Below are 17263 nucleotides of genomic sequence, written 5' to 3' on the forward strand. Positions count from 1 at the left end.
TCATAGAATGAATTGGGTAGAGTACCTTCTGTTTCTATTTTCTGGAATAGTTTGTGAAGAACTGGAATTAGATCTTCTTTGAAGGTCTGATCGAACTCTGCATTAAACCCATCTGATCCTGGACTATTTTTGGTTAGGAGACTATTAATGTCTGCTTCTATTTCTTTAGGGGTTATAGGACTGTTTAGATCTTTAGCCTGATCCTGATTTAACTTTGTTACCTGGTATCTGTCTAGAAACTTGTCCATTTCATCCAGGTTTTCTACATTAGTTGAGTATAGCCTTTTGTAGAAGGATCTGATGGTGTTTTGGATTTCTTCAGGATCTGTAGTTACATCTCCCTTTTCATTTCTGATGTTGTTAATTAGGATGATGTCCCTGTGCCTTCTAGTGAGTCTGGCTAAGGGTTTATCTATCTTGTTGATTTTCTTAAAGAACCAGCTACTCGTTTGGTTGATTCTTTCAATAGTTCTTCTTGTTTCCACTTGGTTGATTTCACCCATGAGTTTGATTATTTCCTGTCGTCTGCTCCTCTTGGGTGAATTTGCTTCCTTTTGTTCTAGTGCTTTTAGGTGTGTTGTCAAGCTGCTAGTGTGTGCTCTTTCTAGTTTCTTTTTGGAGGCACTCAGAGCTATGAGTTTTCCTCTTAGAAATGCTTTCATTGTGTCCCATGAGTTTGGGTATGTTTTGGCTTCATTTTCATTAAACTCTAAAAAGTCTTTAATTTCTTTCTTTATTCCTTCCTTGACCAAGGTATCATTGAGGAGAGTATTGTTTGGTTTCCACGTGAATGTTGGCTTTCTATTATTTATGTTGTTATTGAAGATCAGCCTTGATCCATGGTGATCTGATAGGATGCATGGGCCAATTTCAATATTTTTATATCTGTTGAGGTCTGTTTGTGCCCAATTATATGTTCAATTTTGAAGAAGGTACCATGAGATGCTGTGAAGACGGTATATCCTTTTGTTTTAGGATACAATGTTCTGTAGGTATCTGTTAAATCCATTTGTTTCATAACTTCTGCTAGTTTCACTGTGTCCCTGTTTAGTTTCTGTTTCCACGATCTGTCCACTGATGAAAGTGGTGTGTTGAAGTCTCCCACTATTTTTGTGTGAGGTACAATGTGTGCTTTGAGCTTTACTAAAGTTTCTATAATGAATGTGGCTGCCCTTGCATTTGGAGCATAGATATTCAGAATTGAGAGTTCTTCTTGGAAGATTTTACCTTTGATGAGTATGAAGTGCCCCTCCTTGTCATTTTTGATAACTTTGGGTTGGAAGTCGATTTTATTAGATATTAGAATGGCTACTCCACCTTGTTTCTTCAGACTGTTTGCTTGGAAAATTGTTTTCCAGCCTTTCATTCTGAGGTAGTGTCTGTCTTTTTCCCTGAGATGGGTTTCCTATAAGCAGCAAAATGTTGAGTCCTGTTTGTGTAACCAGTCTGTTAGTCTATGTCTTTTTATTGTGGAATTGAGTCCATTGATATTAAAAGATATTAAGGAGAAGTAATTGTTGCTTCCTATTATTTTTGTTTTTAGAGTTGGCATTCTGTTCTTGTGGCTGTCATATTTTAGGTTAGTTGAGGGATTACCTTCTTGCTTTTTCTAGGACGTGATTTCCATCCTTGTATTGTTTTTTGTTTTTTTTGTTTTGTTTTGTTTTGTTTTTTCTGTTATTATCCTTTGAAGGGCCGGATTTGTGGAAAGATAATGTGTGAATTTGGTTTTGTCCTGGAATACTTTGGTTTCTCTATCTATGGTAATTGAAAGTTTGGCTGGGTATAGTAGCCTGGGCTGGCATTTGTGTTCTCTTAGTGTCTGTATAACATATCTCCAGTATCTTCTGGCTTTCATAGTCTCTGGTGGAAAATCTGGTGTAATTCTGATAGGCCTGCCTTTATATGTTACTTGGCCTTTTTCCCTTACTGCTTTTAATATTCTATCTTTATTTAGTGCATTTCCTGTTCTGATTATTATGTGTTGGGAGGAATTTCTTTTCTGGTCCAGCCTATTGGGAGCTCTGTAGGCTTCTTGTATGTTCATGGGCATGTCTTTCTTTAGGTTTGGGAAGTTTTCTTCTATAATTTTGTTGAATATATTTGCTGGCTCTTTAAGTTGAAAATCTTCATTCTCATCTACTCCTATTATCCGTAGGTTTGGTCGTCTCATTGTGTCCTGGATTTCCTGGATGTTTTGATTTAGGATCTTTTCGCATTTTCCATTTTCTTTGATTTTGTGCTGATGTTCTCTATGGAATCTTCTGCACCTGAGATTCTCTCTTCCATGTCTTGTATTCTGTTGTTAATGCTCGCATCTATGGTTCCAGATTTCTTTCCTAGGGTTTCTATCTCCAGCATTGCCTCACTTTGGGTTTTCTTTATTGTGTCTACTTCCTTTTTAGGTCTAGTATGGTTTTGTTCATTTCCATCACCTGTTTGGATGTGTTTTCCTGTTTTTCTTTAAGGACTTCTTCCNGTTTGGTTGTGTTTTCCCGTTTTTGTTTGTTTGTTTTTTCAGGATTTGTAACTCTTTAGCAGTGTTCTGCTGTATTTCTTTAAGTGAGTTATTAAAATCCTTCTTGATATCCTCTACCATCATCATGAGATGTTCTTTTAAATCTGGGTCTAGTTTTTTGGGTATGTTGTTGCTGCCCAGGACTGGCTAAGGTGGGAGTGCTGGGTTCTGATGATGGTGAGTTGTCTTGGTTTCTGTTAGTAAGATGCTTATGTCTGCCTTTCACCATCTGGTTATCTCTGGAGTCAGTTGTTATAGTTGTCTCTGGTTAGAGTTTGTTCCTCTTGTGATTCTGTTAGCCTCTATCAGCAGACCTGGAAGACTAGCTCTCTCCTGAGTGTCAGTGGTTAGAGCACTGTCCGCAGGCAAACTCTCCTCTTTCAGGGAAAGTGCACAGATATCTGGCATTTGGAACTGCCTCCTGGCAAAAGATGAAGGCCCGAAACAGTTCCTGTCCCAGAAACTGTTAGCTTCTGTAGTCCACACTCTCACCTGCACAGACTAGTCTAGGCAGGATCCAGTAACCAAGATGGCTCCCCCAGGTGCTCCGGCAAAGCCCTCCCAGGCCGGGTGGACACCTCTCCTCTGGCAAGTAAGGTGCCCGTATATCTGGAGCCCGAAACGGGGTCTGCCTCAGTAGCTCTGTGGCTTTCACCTGTCCCCGAAGCTGTTAGCTTCTGTAGTCCACACTCTCACCTGTGCAGACTAGTCTCGGTGGGATCCGGGAACCAAGATGGCTCTCCTGGGTGCTCCGGCCCCAGTATTTTATTTCTATTTTTTCTGAGAAATTTCTATTTTAAAATGTGTCCTTGGGATGTGGGCAGAATGAAAAAGAGAAGAACTGAAGACTTGAGGGTAGTGAGAAACTGCCAAATGTTAGCCAGCCATGTCACCTTGGATTATGGTGAGGTCCTAACCTATGCTGACACTAGAGGCCTGTGCTGTGGCCCTGAAACAACAGGAGTCTCTTACAACAAAAGGCCATGTGCAAGTTTCTGGCCTGGACTCCCATCCAGGGATATACTGATGTCTGAGTGATGTTTAAAACTGGCCGCACCCCTTATCTGGGCACTGAGGGAGAGCTGGTCCTAAAGGCATGAGAGCAGGAGAGCTGACCCTGACCCTAGTCAGCTGCTGTACTCAAGAGAGATATTTCTGCATATTGCAGGACTTGAGGGTGAGACAAGCATGGGAAGGCTGGCCCTACTACTTGTCTCCTGTGAGGTGTCCTGGTTGAAGGAGATATATCCTCCTCTGCTCTTGCCCCTAACCATCCCCAGCTGGCAGGAGACTTGATACTGGGGTCATAAACTCAGGAGAACTATCCCTATCACTCACAGACTGCAGCATTCAGAAGATCTGGCCATGTATCTCACAGTAGAGCTGACCCAGATGGCAGGGTTGCAAGTGAGATAGTCCAGGGAGTGTGAGATAGCTGACCCTGCAACTTGTCTGCCTTTCAGTGACATAGATAAGGGAGAGATGCCCCAGGACCTACAGCAGACAGAGGAGCTAGTCCTGTCCTCTACCTGCTGCAGCACTCAGGAAAGCAGGCCCAGGACCTCACCTGGACAGCACAGTCGAGCTGGCCCTATATGATGGACATCCAGGAGTACCATCTCTGTCTCTTGTCTGCTGGGCTGTAGCACAGATGAAGGAGAGATGCCCTCCTCTGCTCCATCATCCCTCCCTATCTATGGCAGATGGGGAAGTCGGCTTAAGGGTCTTGACAGTAAAAGAACCTTACCAGCTGGACATTCTGGAGAGAGGACCATGCACCTCATCTGGACAGCAGGGTTGAACTGGACCTGGTTGTAGGGATTGCTAGTGAGATGTTAGAGTGGGTCATCAGGCTGACAAATTCAAAAACCTCTGTCCCATATTCAGGGATTGGAATTAGCTCACCCCAACATCTACCCCATCAATGAACTGCTGGAATGCATGAAGGGGTGGGTCCTACAAGTCCAAATCTACAAGATCTATATGCCAAAGAGCAACAACAGGATATCCCAGTGTAGTGTCAGAGTTACAGAATCTAGAGATCTCTTATCAGACCAATGAATCTTGACATTTTCAAATAAGGAAGTATGGAGAAAAGTGTATTATGACACAGTACAGATTCCACAATGAGGTTTCTCTTCTCTGATGTTTGGGAGGTTGCAAGGGTGGGGGGATGGGTACAAGGTGAGGGGAAGATGAGTGGGATTAGAGTGCATGATTGTAAAATTCACAAAGAACCAATAAAAAGTTTAAAAATAAAAAAATAATAATAATAGTAATGTATTCTTGGATCTTTAGCTTTTCATCCTACCCTACCTTCCTCCCTATCCCTGAACCTGTCTCTGCATCACCCTATCTGGATCTTTAGCAATCACACTCTCCATTTTTGTGCCCCCACCACACTGACCACCTGCATCGAAACTTAGGGCTCACCCAGGTTTTCTAGAGTTCCACTATCAGACTCTGAGCCTTCATCTTGATGTGATCATTCATGCTCCATTTTCCCATTCAAAACACTTCATGGTGGCAGAAAGGACTACTTGAGGCTATCCAAGATATTCCACTGGCAAAGAAAAGAATTATACCAGAATGGAGTTGGGTGGGAAGTTGTGAAAATTCACAGGATCTTCCCTCCCACTACATTGAGGAACATTCACCGCCCACCACTTCCTGAAAGGAGGATCAATGATGGCCATGAGCCCTTGGCCAGAAAAAGCTTCAGCCTGAGCCACTAGGGCCTCCCATAATGCCATATCCACACAGAACTAGAAGCTGAGTGCTGTGAATATATCCTCATATCTCCCCCTTGTCTGCGGAGAAAAAGATGCAGACCTCATGAGGTTACTCTACTGGCGGGTCCTTCCTCCTGCACCTGGATCACAGTCCACAGTGTTGCCTCAGTATAGTGAGGGAAAAACAAAACTTGAGGTCTGTGGATTCAGTCAACTCTCTCTCTCTCTCTCTCTCTCTCTCTCTCTCTCTCTCTCTCTCNNCTCCCTCCCTCTCTCTCTCTCCTCCTCCTCCAGCTCCCCCTCCCCTCACTTCCTTCCCCACTGACCAAGTCCCAGCTAATCTAAGACCATTCCCAGATTTTGACTTTATGAATTTCACAGAGTCCACACTGCTGCTTCTTCACATGTAAACCACAATACTTCTACCAGATCTTATCTCCCCTACTTACTTCCAAGGTTTGGCCTCACAAGAATTCTAGAAGCTTCTCTAGTACCATGCCAGAATTGAAAGAATAGAATCCCCAAAATGATCTGGAGACACCTGCTCAACAGTGGACTCAAAACTCTTTGCCTATGACCACTCCTTCTTTTCTCCCATCCCCTGCCTCCTCACCCTGTCCTCTTCCACATAACTACGGATACATGATATTCCTCAGGTAGAGGCATGCGTGAGATTTTGAATTCCCCAGAGAAGGTTTGAGAAGGAAAACCCTACAAATAGAGTCCTCTATTATGTACCAAGCCTCAGAAGGCTATCTAGTCAATGGCAGACTTTGACCTTGATTAGTAGAGCTTTCCCACAAGTTGTTTCTTTGCTTCTTTGTCTTACCCTACTTTAAACACCTTATGTTAGAAAATTGCAGTCTCGGGTTCTCACAGAGGAGCAATGAGCAAGGCAAAGGGTTGTGCCTTCAAACCTGACATATATGTGATGGAGTTTGCAGCAAAATGCCCTTCTGGAAAGATCCTTAGGTACCTATCACAAGATGACATGTAAAAATATCCAGGAGGTAAGGATCTCCGCATTCTTGGGTGTTACCTAGACTGTATATGGCAACAACTAAAATCCAAGCTGCTGAGTGCTCTTGTGAGGGAGTCTCCTTTTCAGATTATTTGAAACAGGAATATCCTCCTTAAACTTGGGTCACACCTTCTGTTGGCAGACACAGGAAAGATGGGAATTGTGCTTTTTGTCCTGCCTAGCCTCACTCTCCCTAGAGTTTACCTAATCTGTTGCTATGGCTGGTATTAAATCCAACGTCTTGTGGATTGCAACAGAAACAGAAACACCAGCAGTTCTCCAGGCATCTTCCAGAACTGCAGTACTGCTTGATCTAGTTTAGAGGTTCATGGATGGCACAGATCAACCTTAGAGGCTCATGAATGACACAACAAGCTTAGAGGCTCATGGATTGACAACTACTGAATTCTCAGCCTTTTCATATGAGACAGTCATTGATATACTATCTGGCAATAGTCTTTAAACTACTCTAATGAATTCCATAGATATATGACAGATGAGAGAGAGAGAGAGAGAGAGAGAGAGAGAGAGAGAGAGAGAGAGGGAGAGGGAGAGAGAGAGAGAAGATAGATAGATAGATAGATAGATAGATAGATAGATAGATAGATAGAGTGATAGATAGATAGATAGATAGATAGATAGATAGATAGATAGATAGATGATAGATAGAATGATATATAGATAGAAGATAGATAGATAGATAGATAGATAGATAGATAGATAGATAGATATAGAGTGATAGATAGAGTGATAGATGATAGAGAGAGAGAGAGATTGATAGAGTGATAGATAGATAGATAGATAGATAGATAGATAGATAGATAGATGATAGATAGAATGATATATAGATAGATAGAAGATAGATAGATAGATAGATAGATAGATAGATAGATAGATAGATAGATAGAGTGATAGATAGATAGATAGATAAATAGATAGATAGATAGATAGATAGATAGATAGATAGATAGATAGATAGATAGATAGATAGATAGATAGAGATAGAGTGATAGATAGAGTGATAGATGATAGATAGATAGATAGATAGATAGATAGATAGATAGATAGATAGATAGATAGATGATAGAGTGATAGTGTGATAGTTTGTTTATGTTTGGCCTAGGGAATGGCACTATTAAGAGGTATGACCTTGTTAGCGTAGATATATCACTGTAGGCGTGGGCTCATCATAGCTGCCTGGAAGTCACTCTTCCACTAGCAGCCTTCAGATGAAGATGTAGAACTGTCAATTCTGCCTTAATCATGCCAGCCTAGATGCTGCCCTGGTCTCACCTTGATGATGACAGACTGAAATTCTGAACATGTAAGCCAGCACAATTAAATGTTGTCCTTTATAAGACTTGCCTTGGTCATTGTGTCTGTTCACAGCAGTAAAACCCTAACTAAGATAGATAGATAGATAGATAGATAGATAGATAGATAGATAGATAGATAGATAGATAGATACATAGATACATAGATACATAGATACATAGATAGATAGATAGATAGATAGATAGATAGATAGATAGATAGATAGATATGGTATATAGACAAATAGATAAAGATAGAATGTTAAATAGATAGATGATGAATGATGAATAGAGAGATGATAAGTAATAAATGATCAATAGACTGATTGATTGATTGATTGATTCTGTCAGTCCTGTTCCTTTAGAGACCCTTACTAATGCAGGAATTGGTGTGATTCTTGGAAGATTTAAACAGAAACATAAGGAAACCTGAGGTTGATTCCAGAAACATGCAGCTCAGGAGCCATGGACTGAGTAGACCTCTGCCTAGACAAAAAAAAAAAAAAAAATGCAGGAAGAGAATTCTAAGAAATAACATGAGAAAAACACATGAATGTTTCTGACTGTGGCCGTAGAATTCAGAAATAGATAATATTATGTGAAGTAAAGGCACAATACACCAATCACACACTATGTGAATCTGTTTACCTGAACCACATACATACTAGGCAAATCTGTAGACATAGAATTCAGACCATATACAGAGTTCATTAGCACAGATCACAGAGTGTGGAGAGCTGATAAGTGGGGACTTGGGCTATTGGGAGGAAGGAGGTGATTAAGCATGGGATGTGGCCTCCAGAAGTCTCTGTTCACACATCAAGAGAGACAGCTGATTGATTTGCCCAGTACATTCACAGGGGAGAAGAACATGCTTTGGGGCTTTAGAGAAACATCAGTAGGTATAACAGATGAGCAGCGACTTAGGGTATGGTTTCCAGCAGGTCTTTCAGAGGCAGAAAGATGGTGCCATTCTCAACAGAAGTAGAGACACCTGGCTCCCTCAGCCCAATCATCGAGGTAAGAAGCAGATCTGGTACACTGGGGGTATTTTGGCAAAGCCACTCTCCTTGGGAGTGAGGTCAATGTCTTCAGGAGCCACAGGGCTGGACAATGAGAAGTTCTGGAGGAGGGCAGTGAAGAAAAGGAACAATTCGTTTCGAGCAATGCCTTCACCAAGACAAACGCGCTTTCCTATGGGCAGAGAAAGTGACCCATGTGAGTTCCTGACCATTATAAACCCTCTGCACTGCCCCATCCCTAATCCCATTTAGACAACTCTGCCCATTGCAATGAATAACAATGAGTTTGACTCTCAACCTGCAATTCAAATGAGAATGTTAAGAGAGTCCCAAATCTGAAAGAATTTGTTCATAGGCCAGTGAGATGCCTTAGCATGGGCAACAGCCTGCCCCCAGTCCTGGGGCCATGAGTTCAATCCCATGGACACACATGCTGAAAGGAGAGAACCAGCTCCTAAAAACTGTACTTCAACATAAACACATACATACATACCATAGCACTTATGAATACACATGCAATTATGCATATAATAAATAAATCATAAAATAAAGGACAAATTGTTGGTGGTTATCTTGTAGTCACTGTTGACAGATTTGTAGCTTTTTGTTAAGAGTCCTTCTTCCAGAACTTTAAAACCAAATTAGAATAGGTCTGAAGTGTGTTTGCACACACATTTATAATGCAAGACTTTTAGCATCCCTAATTTCTCATATGAGAAGTTTGATACCCATCTCATCAGGATGCCCTGAGGGAAAAGGCATTGTTTAGAAATCCTATATAGGCTTGACATGGAGGCACATGCCTGTATTTCCAGAACTTGGCAGACTGAGGCAGGAACACAGTGGGTTCCAAATACCCTGGGCTTCAGAGAGAGACCTCTGTGTCTCCTCTCTTTCTCTGTCCTCTCTGTCTCTCATCCACCCCCTCTCTCTCTGTCCCCTATTCTTCTATACCTTGAAATTTGTTACCCACTGGGTTCTCAGAAGAATGAGGAGCCCTTGCTGGTTTGTAACCTCAGGAATGGATACCACAGAGCAGGGGGAGGCTGAAAGCCCATGTACAGGCACCACACACAGCCTGTACCTCAGTGATTCTTTAGCTGCAACTGACTGCCTGGGCCCTCCAGGTGCAGGAGGGATTTCCCAGCAACCTCTAGGCCTTCCAGGTTGTAGAAAAATTATGGCTGTGTGTGGAAATATTTACAAAAGTACCCTATCTTTCTGGGTATCTCTTTTCCAGAATTTTGGGCACCTTTTATGGATCTAACACACACACACTCCATTTCTCTCTCTCTCTCTCTCTCTCTCTCTCTCTCTCTCTCTCTCTCTCTCTCTCTCTCTCTCTCTCTTCTTTCTCTCTCTTTCTCTCTCTCCCTCACTTCCTTCCTCCTTCCCTCTCTCTTTTTACCCATGGCAGTCTCCCTGAACCTGTGTCTGAGCCTATCACCACTATGTATCTTTTGATCTGTTCTCTCTGTTTCTTTCTCAATACCCTAGGTACCATCCTAACCACCCCCTTTCTCTAAGGACAGCTTGTCACATGTTCCTTTGCTGTTCTCTCTCATGTTCCTTTATCTATTTCTAGTTGTGTTCTCCAATTTCCTTTCTGTTCTCTCTCTCTCTCTCTCTCTCTCTCTCTCTCTCTCTCTCTCTCCCTCTCTCCCCCCCTCCCCAGCCCCCTCTCTCTTTCTCCCTCTCCCTCTTTCTCTCTTTCTCTCTTGTGACCTCCACCCAGCCTGAAGCCAGCTGAATCAGACTTTGCTGCCACTAAGGAGATTACCTAGGGTGGAGCCTGCCTCCCTAGATCACTCTATTGTTCAGCCACTGTCGCTGCTGCTACCTGCTGCTAGGAGTTGGCCTAGCTATTCTGGAGACTACATCCTATCCTTCACATGGTCACCTGCAGCTGGGCTCCAAGGATGAATTGGCGGGAATGCCCCCCCCCCCGCCTTTATAAAGCGTGTCGCCATTAAACATTAGAACCTTGAGCAGACTAGTTGTCTTGGTTCCATTATTTCTCGACCAGCCTAGGTCCCCTCTTCTCTTTCAGCTCCAGGCTGCTTCCCAGGCTCGAACCCGGACATGAGAGCCGCAGGCCAGCTCCAACACTCTCTCTCTTCCTGTCTGGTTAATCACTTTTCTTCTGTCTCATGTTCACTTCTTGATTCTTACAAAATGTCTCCTGTTGGAGCTGTTATGTCTTTCTGTGTGCCCCTCTTTTGGAGGATCTGTTTCAAATTTCTTATCTCACTATTGTTTATTTCTCTCTGTGCCTTTTTTCCACATGCCTGCCCTTCTTATCTTGGGACTGTTATATTCATTTTTATCTCACGGCCCTATTGGTCTCCAGCTCCAAAGATGAAATATGAAAGAGGCAATTATACTAGACAGATCCAGGAGCGGAAATGAACCCAGGGTCACTGAAGTCACTTACACTCAGGACTAGACAGTTCTTAACTGAGACATGACTCAGTAGGAGAGCACTTACCTAAAGCACTCAGTGAGGGATGAGGGCAAAGAGGTTCACCAAAAAAGGACATGCTATAATGCAGAGGTGAGGGGCTGGAGGTGTGGACTGTTTGCAAGAGTATGCATTAACATACACATAGCCCAGTGCTCCATCCCTAACCTCAGAGTTGTGACAAGGGTACGGATTGGTGACCAAAGACTATAGAATTGTCCCTAGAACATCCATTTCTCCAAAAGATAAGAAACCTGAGAATAAATTTTCCATATTTACATCCTAGAGAGTCCATTAGACTGACTGAGTTTGACTGAAGGCATACATAACAAAATAACTGAAGAAAATAATCCACTGGACTACACAGTAATTTGAGATTATATTCTTCCAATGAAGAACAAATCTCAGGAACTCATAACAGTTGACCAATCCTGGGTTGCCAACTCCTCCTTCATGGCCAAGTAAGGCAGAAATGGAGATGGCACCAATCAAGTGTCTGTGTAGGCCCAGCTCCCTCTTTCATCTACAGACAATACCTGTCACCACTAACAGGTACTGTCACTCTGAATTTTCTCTGGTTAAGGATATTATCCAACATGAATGATTTCTTTGCTCAAACAAATGGTCATGATTTTTCTTTCTCTTACAATTTGACAGGCCAAAGACTATTTAAGGCAAATGGGGTCAAGCATATCAAGACATGTGCCGTCTGCTCATTAATACTGCTCACAGAAAAAGTCAATGCCTCACCAGTCATCACCATCCTACCAGCTCATGGCAGTGTTCATAGATGATGTCAGTTGTTCTTGCTGTTTTTTAAGAAAATGAGTATGAACTCTCTGCTAACCCACAGCCCACTCCTGCCAGAAAACCAGGTAGTTTGACTGCAGATCTTCACCTGTCCCTCTGTCTCCCAGTCCTGGCTGAGAAACACTTAAAGAAATTCTCAACATCTTTACCCATTAAGGGAATGCAAATCAAAAGTGCTTTGAAACTCCACCTTACTCATGACAGAATCACTAAGATCAATAACACAAGTGACAGGTCATGCTGGTGAGGGTATGGTGCAAGGGGAACCATCCTCTGTAATGACAATTTGGTTTTTTTTTTTTTTTTTTTTTTGGTTTCTTTGAAAAACACAGAAATGTTATAAAAATGTGTTTTTGTTTTAATCTCAGGTGTGGGATATGGAGCTGCTTTAAATTGTCCACAGGCACTGACTGTGATTTGTCTTGTGCTCTAGCAAAGGCATGATTTTGCCAGATGTACATAGTTTCTGCAAGTGTGTGAAGTTTGGAATTCTGAGGAGTTTTCAGAGCTTATATAAATGGTAAATCTCACCAAGAGACTGATGGTACCAGTTGATGGTTTGTGGGTGGGTTGTTGGTGGATTGCTGTTAGTTGGTTAGGGGTTGGTAGTTTTTGGTTTAAGTTTGTTAAGCACCCAGTTGTGAAGTAGAAACAATAGCATGAAGAAATTACACATACTGACAGGATAGATCAAACTTGCCCCTGGGACCTCAGTGCTCCTATTCAGCATGGAGTAGTCTAATGATAATGTTGCTTCCTTCCCATCCCTTTACCTTATTCAGGGATCCCTTTCCCTCACTCACTATCCTTTTTCCCCTCCTATCAAGTGTTGAATACTTGGATAGAAGAGGGGGTGAAGAAGGGTTGAAGAAAGAATAACCCACAAAGTAGCAAAGGACATCTACACTACTCCATTTTTGGTGGGAGTACAAATTTATATAACCACTACAGATTTCAGTGTAGAAGTTCCTGAAAAAGTTGGGAATTTACTACAAGATCCAGCTATATCACTCTTGGACTTATACCCAAAAGATGTTTCATCCTACCACAAAGACACTTGCTCAACCATGTTCATTGCTGCTCTATTCAAAATAGCCAAAATTGGAATCAACACACATGTTCCTCAACAGAAGAATAGATAAAAACATGTGGGTGGTACCTTTATACAAAGAAGTATTATGCAGCTGTTGAAAAAATAGAATCATAAAATTTGCAGCAAATAGCCTGGAATTAGGAAATAATCACCCTGAGTAAGGTAACTGAGACACAGATGGACAAATATAAAATGTACTCCCTCATATGTGAATATTAGCCATTAAATAAACAATAACCATACTGCAATTCATAAACTGAGAAAGGTTATATACAGACAAAGTGGCTTGGAGGGAGATATGAAACTCCCACAAAGGGAACAATAGATTACATGAGTGATCTAGGGGCAGCAGAGGAGACAGGAATGGGAGAATCATGTGGGGAGGAAAGAAGGGTTTGAGGGATAAAATGTGGAGAAAGACAACTAGATATGAGGGGTATTTGAGGAGTGGTAGGGAAGTATAGTGCAATGGAAACTTCCTAAAATATATGAAGACGGTCCTAATGAAGTCTCCAAATAAAACAGAAACATAGTCCCAAATAGCCAGCTCTTGTCACTAAATGAAGCTTTTAGCAACAGATCTGGTTTACACCCACTGAGTTGTCAGCCAACATGGTTCCATAGAAATACCCAAACCATCCAGGTTGTTGACAACACAATAGATTGTTCTCCACTAACAATAGCAACTCATCAAACACGGACCTTGATAAAGAACACACACACAACTCATCAAACATGGAGAAATCAAGCTGCATTCATAGAACCTTCAAACTCATGTTCTTGCATCTTTGATATGGAAGATACTCTGCAGGCTACTGAATGAGAAATTTATACACCAACTCAGCCATGATATCTTTGATGAACAGTGCTGTCCTGTCTGCAAAATGTGCTGGGGTGCAATGGTGGCACCAAGTTTGTGGGAGTAGCTATCCAATGTCTGGTTTGACAAAGAACCAGTGACTAGATTGCCCAGGGACCTAGGATAAAACCAAATGCTGCTGGTAAAAAAGTCATACTAGAATGAATCTAAAAGAAATTCTAATATGGTCATTGGTTGTTGCATTATGCAGCCATCATCATAGAGACACCCTTCTGTAGCAGATGGGAAAAAATACAGAGAATCACACCAGGGCATTACTCACAAAGAGGACTTACTACACACAGGTCTAAATATGATGTCTCCATCAAATCTCTCACCTTAGAGTTCAGGGAACTTGTGGAAGAGGAAGTTGAAGAGTGAAATATCCAGATGAGGTAGAGGACACCAGGAGAACATGGCCTCTAAATCAGTATGATCAAAGCTCATATGAACTCACAAACTGAACGGGCATGCACAGGGCCTGTCCTGATGTGCACAGGTTCTCTGTGTATATATTATAGATTTCAATTTACTATTTTTACGAGATTTCTGAGTGTGTGGATGAGGTTGTCTCTGATTCTTGTGCGTTCTCTTGGGCTCTTTTTCTTCTGTTGGTTTGTACTGTTCAAATTTGATGTCATGAGTTTTGTCTTATTGTATTATACTTTATTTCATTATGGCTTGTTCTTATCTCTTAAATGTCAGTTCCTTTCTTAAATGTAAGTTCCTTTCTAATAAGTAGATCCATTTGGGAGGGGGGATGTGGGAAGGAACTGGGAGGAGTGGAGGGCCTTCCCTGTTATCAGGATATATTGTGTGAGAAAAGAGTCTATTTGTGATAATAGGGAAAAAAAAAAGAACGAAACATAAGACGAAGGAACACAATTGATGAATTTGATGCAACTAAAAAGAATTAATGCCTTATTTTGGTCATTACCAGTCCTAAATCAAAGGAGCCATCTTCTGTTATTTTTAAGACTTTGCATATGAAATTCTGGTTGGTTTTAAGGATAGCATGAGCTTGCTGACAACAGAATACTCAGTGCTCCCATCTCCTCTATTAACCTCTTCTTATTTCAAAGACAGTGGTAGAGACCCTCCATTGCACTGAGCTCATTTTGTTCTCTGTAAAGATCCTTTTTTGTTGGGCATTTAATTGAGATTAAAGACAAACTTCTTCAGTTGTTTTAAAAGGGTTTCCCCTAATTATAAAATAATAAAACAAAAAACTGAATTTGCTCAGGTGAGAGACTTTTAACCACTTTCCAAAAGTCCTCCTGATCAGGATGCTCCTTCATTTCAAGACTTCCCTCATGGGACTGTTTGCAGTATGAATGGATGAGTCAGGCAAGACAATTATGATAGACTCAGTACAAAGGGACCTTACTGCTGTGTGCTTCAGAGGGTGGGTCTACTCTCTGGTGTCTGGGAAAGGATTCACATATCTGTCTCACCTGTGGAGAAGGGCAGAAAAGCTTCACTTTTCTTCAGTGCCCCATTGGCATCCAGGAAGTGCTCAGGATTGAACTTGTCTGGTTGTTCAAAGTACCATGGATCATGGAGAGCTGAACTCAGGATGGGGTACACCTCAGTGTTCTAGGAGAAGATACAAGATACAAAGATGTTCACAAACCCTGACTCACATGCAAAACAGTCAGTCCCAAAGAAACACGGAATGCTGTGACACCACAGACAGGGTGAGGTTTGTGATTAGGAGAGCGGAGGACACTCATGAAGTAGCAATGAGGAATCATAGCTTCTCTCACCTTGGAGAGCAGGTATCCTCGGAACACTGTGTCTTTGGTGACTGTGTGTGGCAGACCAATCGGGGCGAGATCTGAAAATCTCTGAATCTCATGGATGACGGCCTCAGTGTATGGCATTTTGATTCGGTCTTCAAGAGTTGGGACACGGTGTGCACTGATCACCTGATCAATCTCCTTTTGGACTTTCTCTGCTCAGAAAATGAAGAAAATAGACAGTGTCCCCATCTCAAAGGTGATGCACAATGACCCTGTTTTCTGGGATCCAATAACCCAGGAACAGTTCAGAGCAAGGATACTCTGCTGAGAGGACACAGTGCCCTCTTGTAGGCACACAACCGTGCTAGTCTCAAGGACCTGTCTCTCCAACCATGTGTAGATTGTGTTAGTCTTTTCTCAATAAGATACAGCCCTACTTATAAAAGAGAGATAAGAAAAACCTCCAATAAGGGCCATTTTAACTGTCAATTCAGAGTGAGGGCTGGAGGGAAAATGGCAAGAATGTAATGAACATTATCAATTGTATTCCAACATACACAGGTATACACACACACACACACACACATTTACAGTGAACTTATATATAAAAATCCAGGGGCCTGGAGATATGAATCACTGTTTAAGAACACTAACTGCTCTTCCAGAGGACCCAGGTTCAATTCTCAGAACCCACATGGCAGCTCACACTGTAACTCTAGATCCAAGGAATCTAGCACCCTCACACAGACATACACAGAAAAACACCAAGGCATATTAAATTAAAATTGAATTTTAAATACAGGCTAAGATTCTGGAGATATGTCCTTCGATGATCTGTAGCAGCTATGCTCACAATACCATCAAATTGTTTTTAAGTTTTTACATTCAAGAAATAGATGATTCAGTTAATAAAAGGAAAGATTGATGAGTGACAAAAATGAGCAAACTAAAAACTGTATGTATATTTTTCACTTATCAACCATTATATAAACAATTTAAAAATGGATGGATGGAAAAGGGATTAATAGGTAATAGATGGGTGGAAAAATAAAGAGAATGTGTAAACAGATGAAGAGGGTAGTGGATAGAAAGAAGAGTGAATAGATGAGGATGGATGGATAGATGGATGGATGGATGAATGGATAAATTAATCAAACTATAAGTGATAGGAGAAAACAGATCATCTGATTATTTATTCACACACCACTACACCACTGCCTTAATTTACAAGTAGAGCAAAGCCTTCGGAGCTTCAGATGTAGCCGTCTATGTCTCACTCATACACAACAAACTCCTACAGGCAAGAATGGGTTCCAGATCCACCAACTGTCTGCCCATCACACACCTGCAACATGAGGGTACTTGAGCATGAGCAGGAAGCCATAGCGGAGTGTGGTACTGGTGGTCTCAGTGCCAGCAAAGAAGAGAGAGAGCACAGATATCAAAAGGTTCTGGTGATGGAATTCTGTTTGGTGGTTGGACTTTTCCTGATTGCAGAATGGAGAGAGAAGGATGGGTCAGGGGTGACTAGACCTTTGCAAGGAAATACACACACTTCTCTGGACACTGTCCTTCTGTTTGTGAGTTTCATACTAAATAGAACTCTGAACATTACTAGGACCTAGACAATGTCCCTTGGACTCTTCTGTCTTCTCTCTCTCTCTCTCTCTCTCTCTCTCTCTCTCTCTCTCT

The 17263-nt window shown here is 41.7% G+C and overlaps 1 protein-coding gene across 1 annotated transcript in view; it reads right to left on the minus strand.

Moving 5' to 3' along the window:
• Window positions 1-7895: 7895 nt before the first annotated feature.
• Window positions 7896-17263, minus strand: part of LOC110298847 (cytochrome P450 2B1-like) — a 94746-nt gene continuing 85378 nt past the window's right edge. The window contains exons 6-9 of the mRNA XM_021168371.1: window positions 16917-17058; window positions 15596-15783; window positions 15284-15425; window positions 7896-8778 (exon numbers count right to left, since the gene is read on the minus strand). Coding sequence (XP_021024030.1) covers window positions 8597-8778; window positions 15284-15425; window positions 15596-15783; window positions 16917-17058 — 654 coding nt within the window. The 3' untranslated portion in view covers window positions 7896-8596. The remainder of the gene's footprint in view (window positions 8779-15283; window positions 15426-15595; window positions 15784-16916; window positions 17059-17263) is intronic.

The sequence above is a fragment of the Mus caroli genome, chromosome 7 (genome assembly GCF_900094665.2).
Source record: "Mus caroli chromosome 7, CAROLI_EIJ_v1.1, whole genome shotgun sequence".
Classification (NCBI taxonomy): domain Eukaryota; kingdom Metazoa; phylum Chordata; class Mammalia; order Rodentia; family Muridae; genus Mus; species Mus caroli.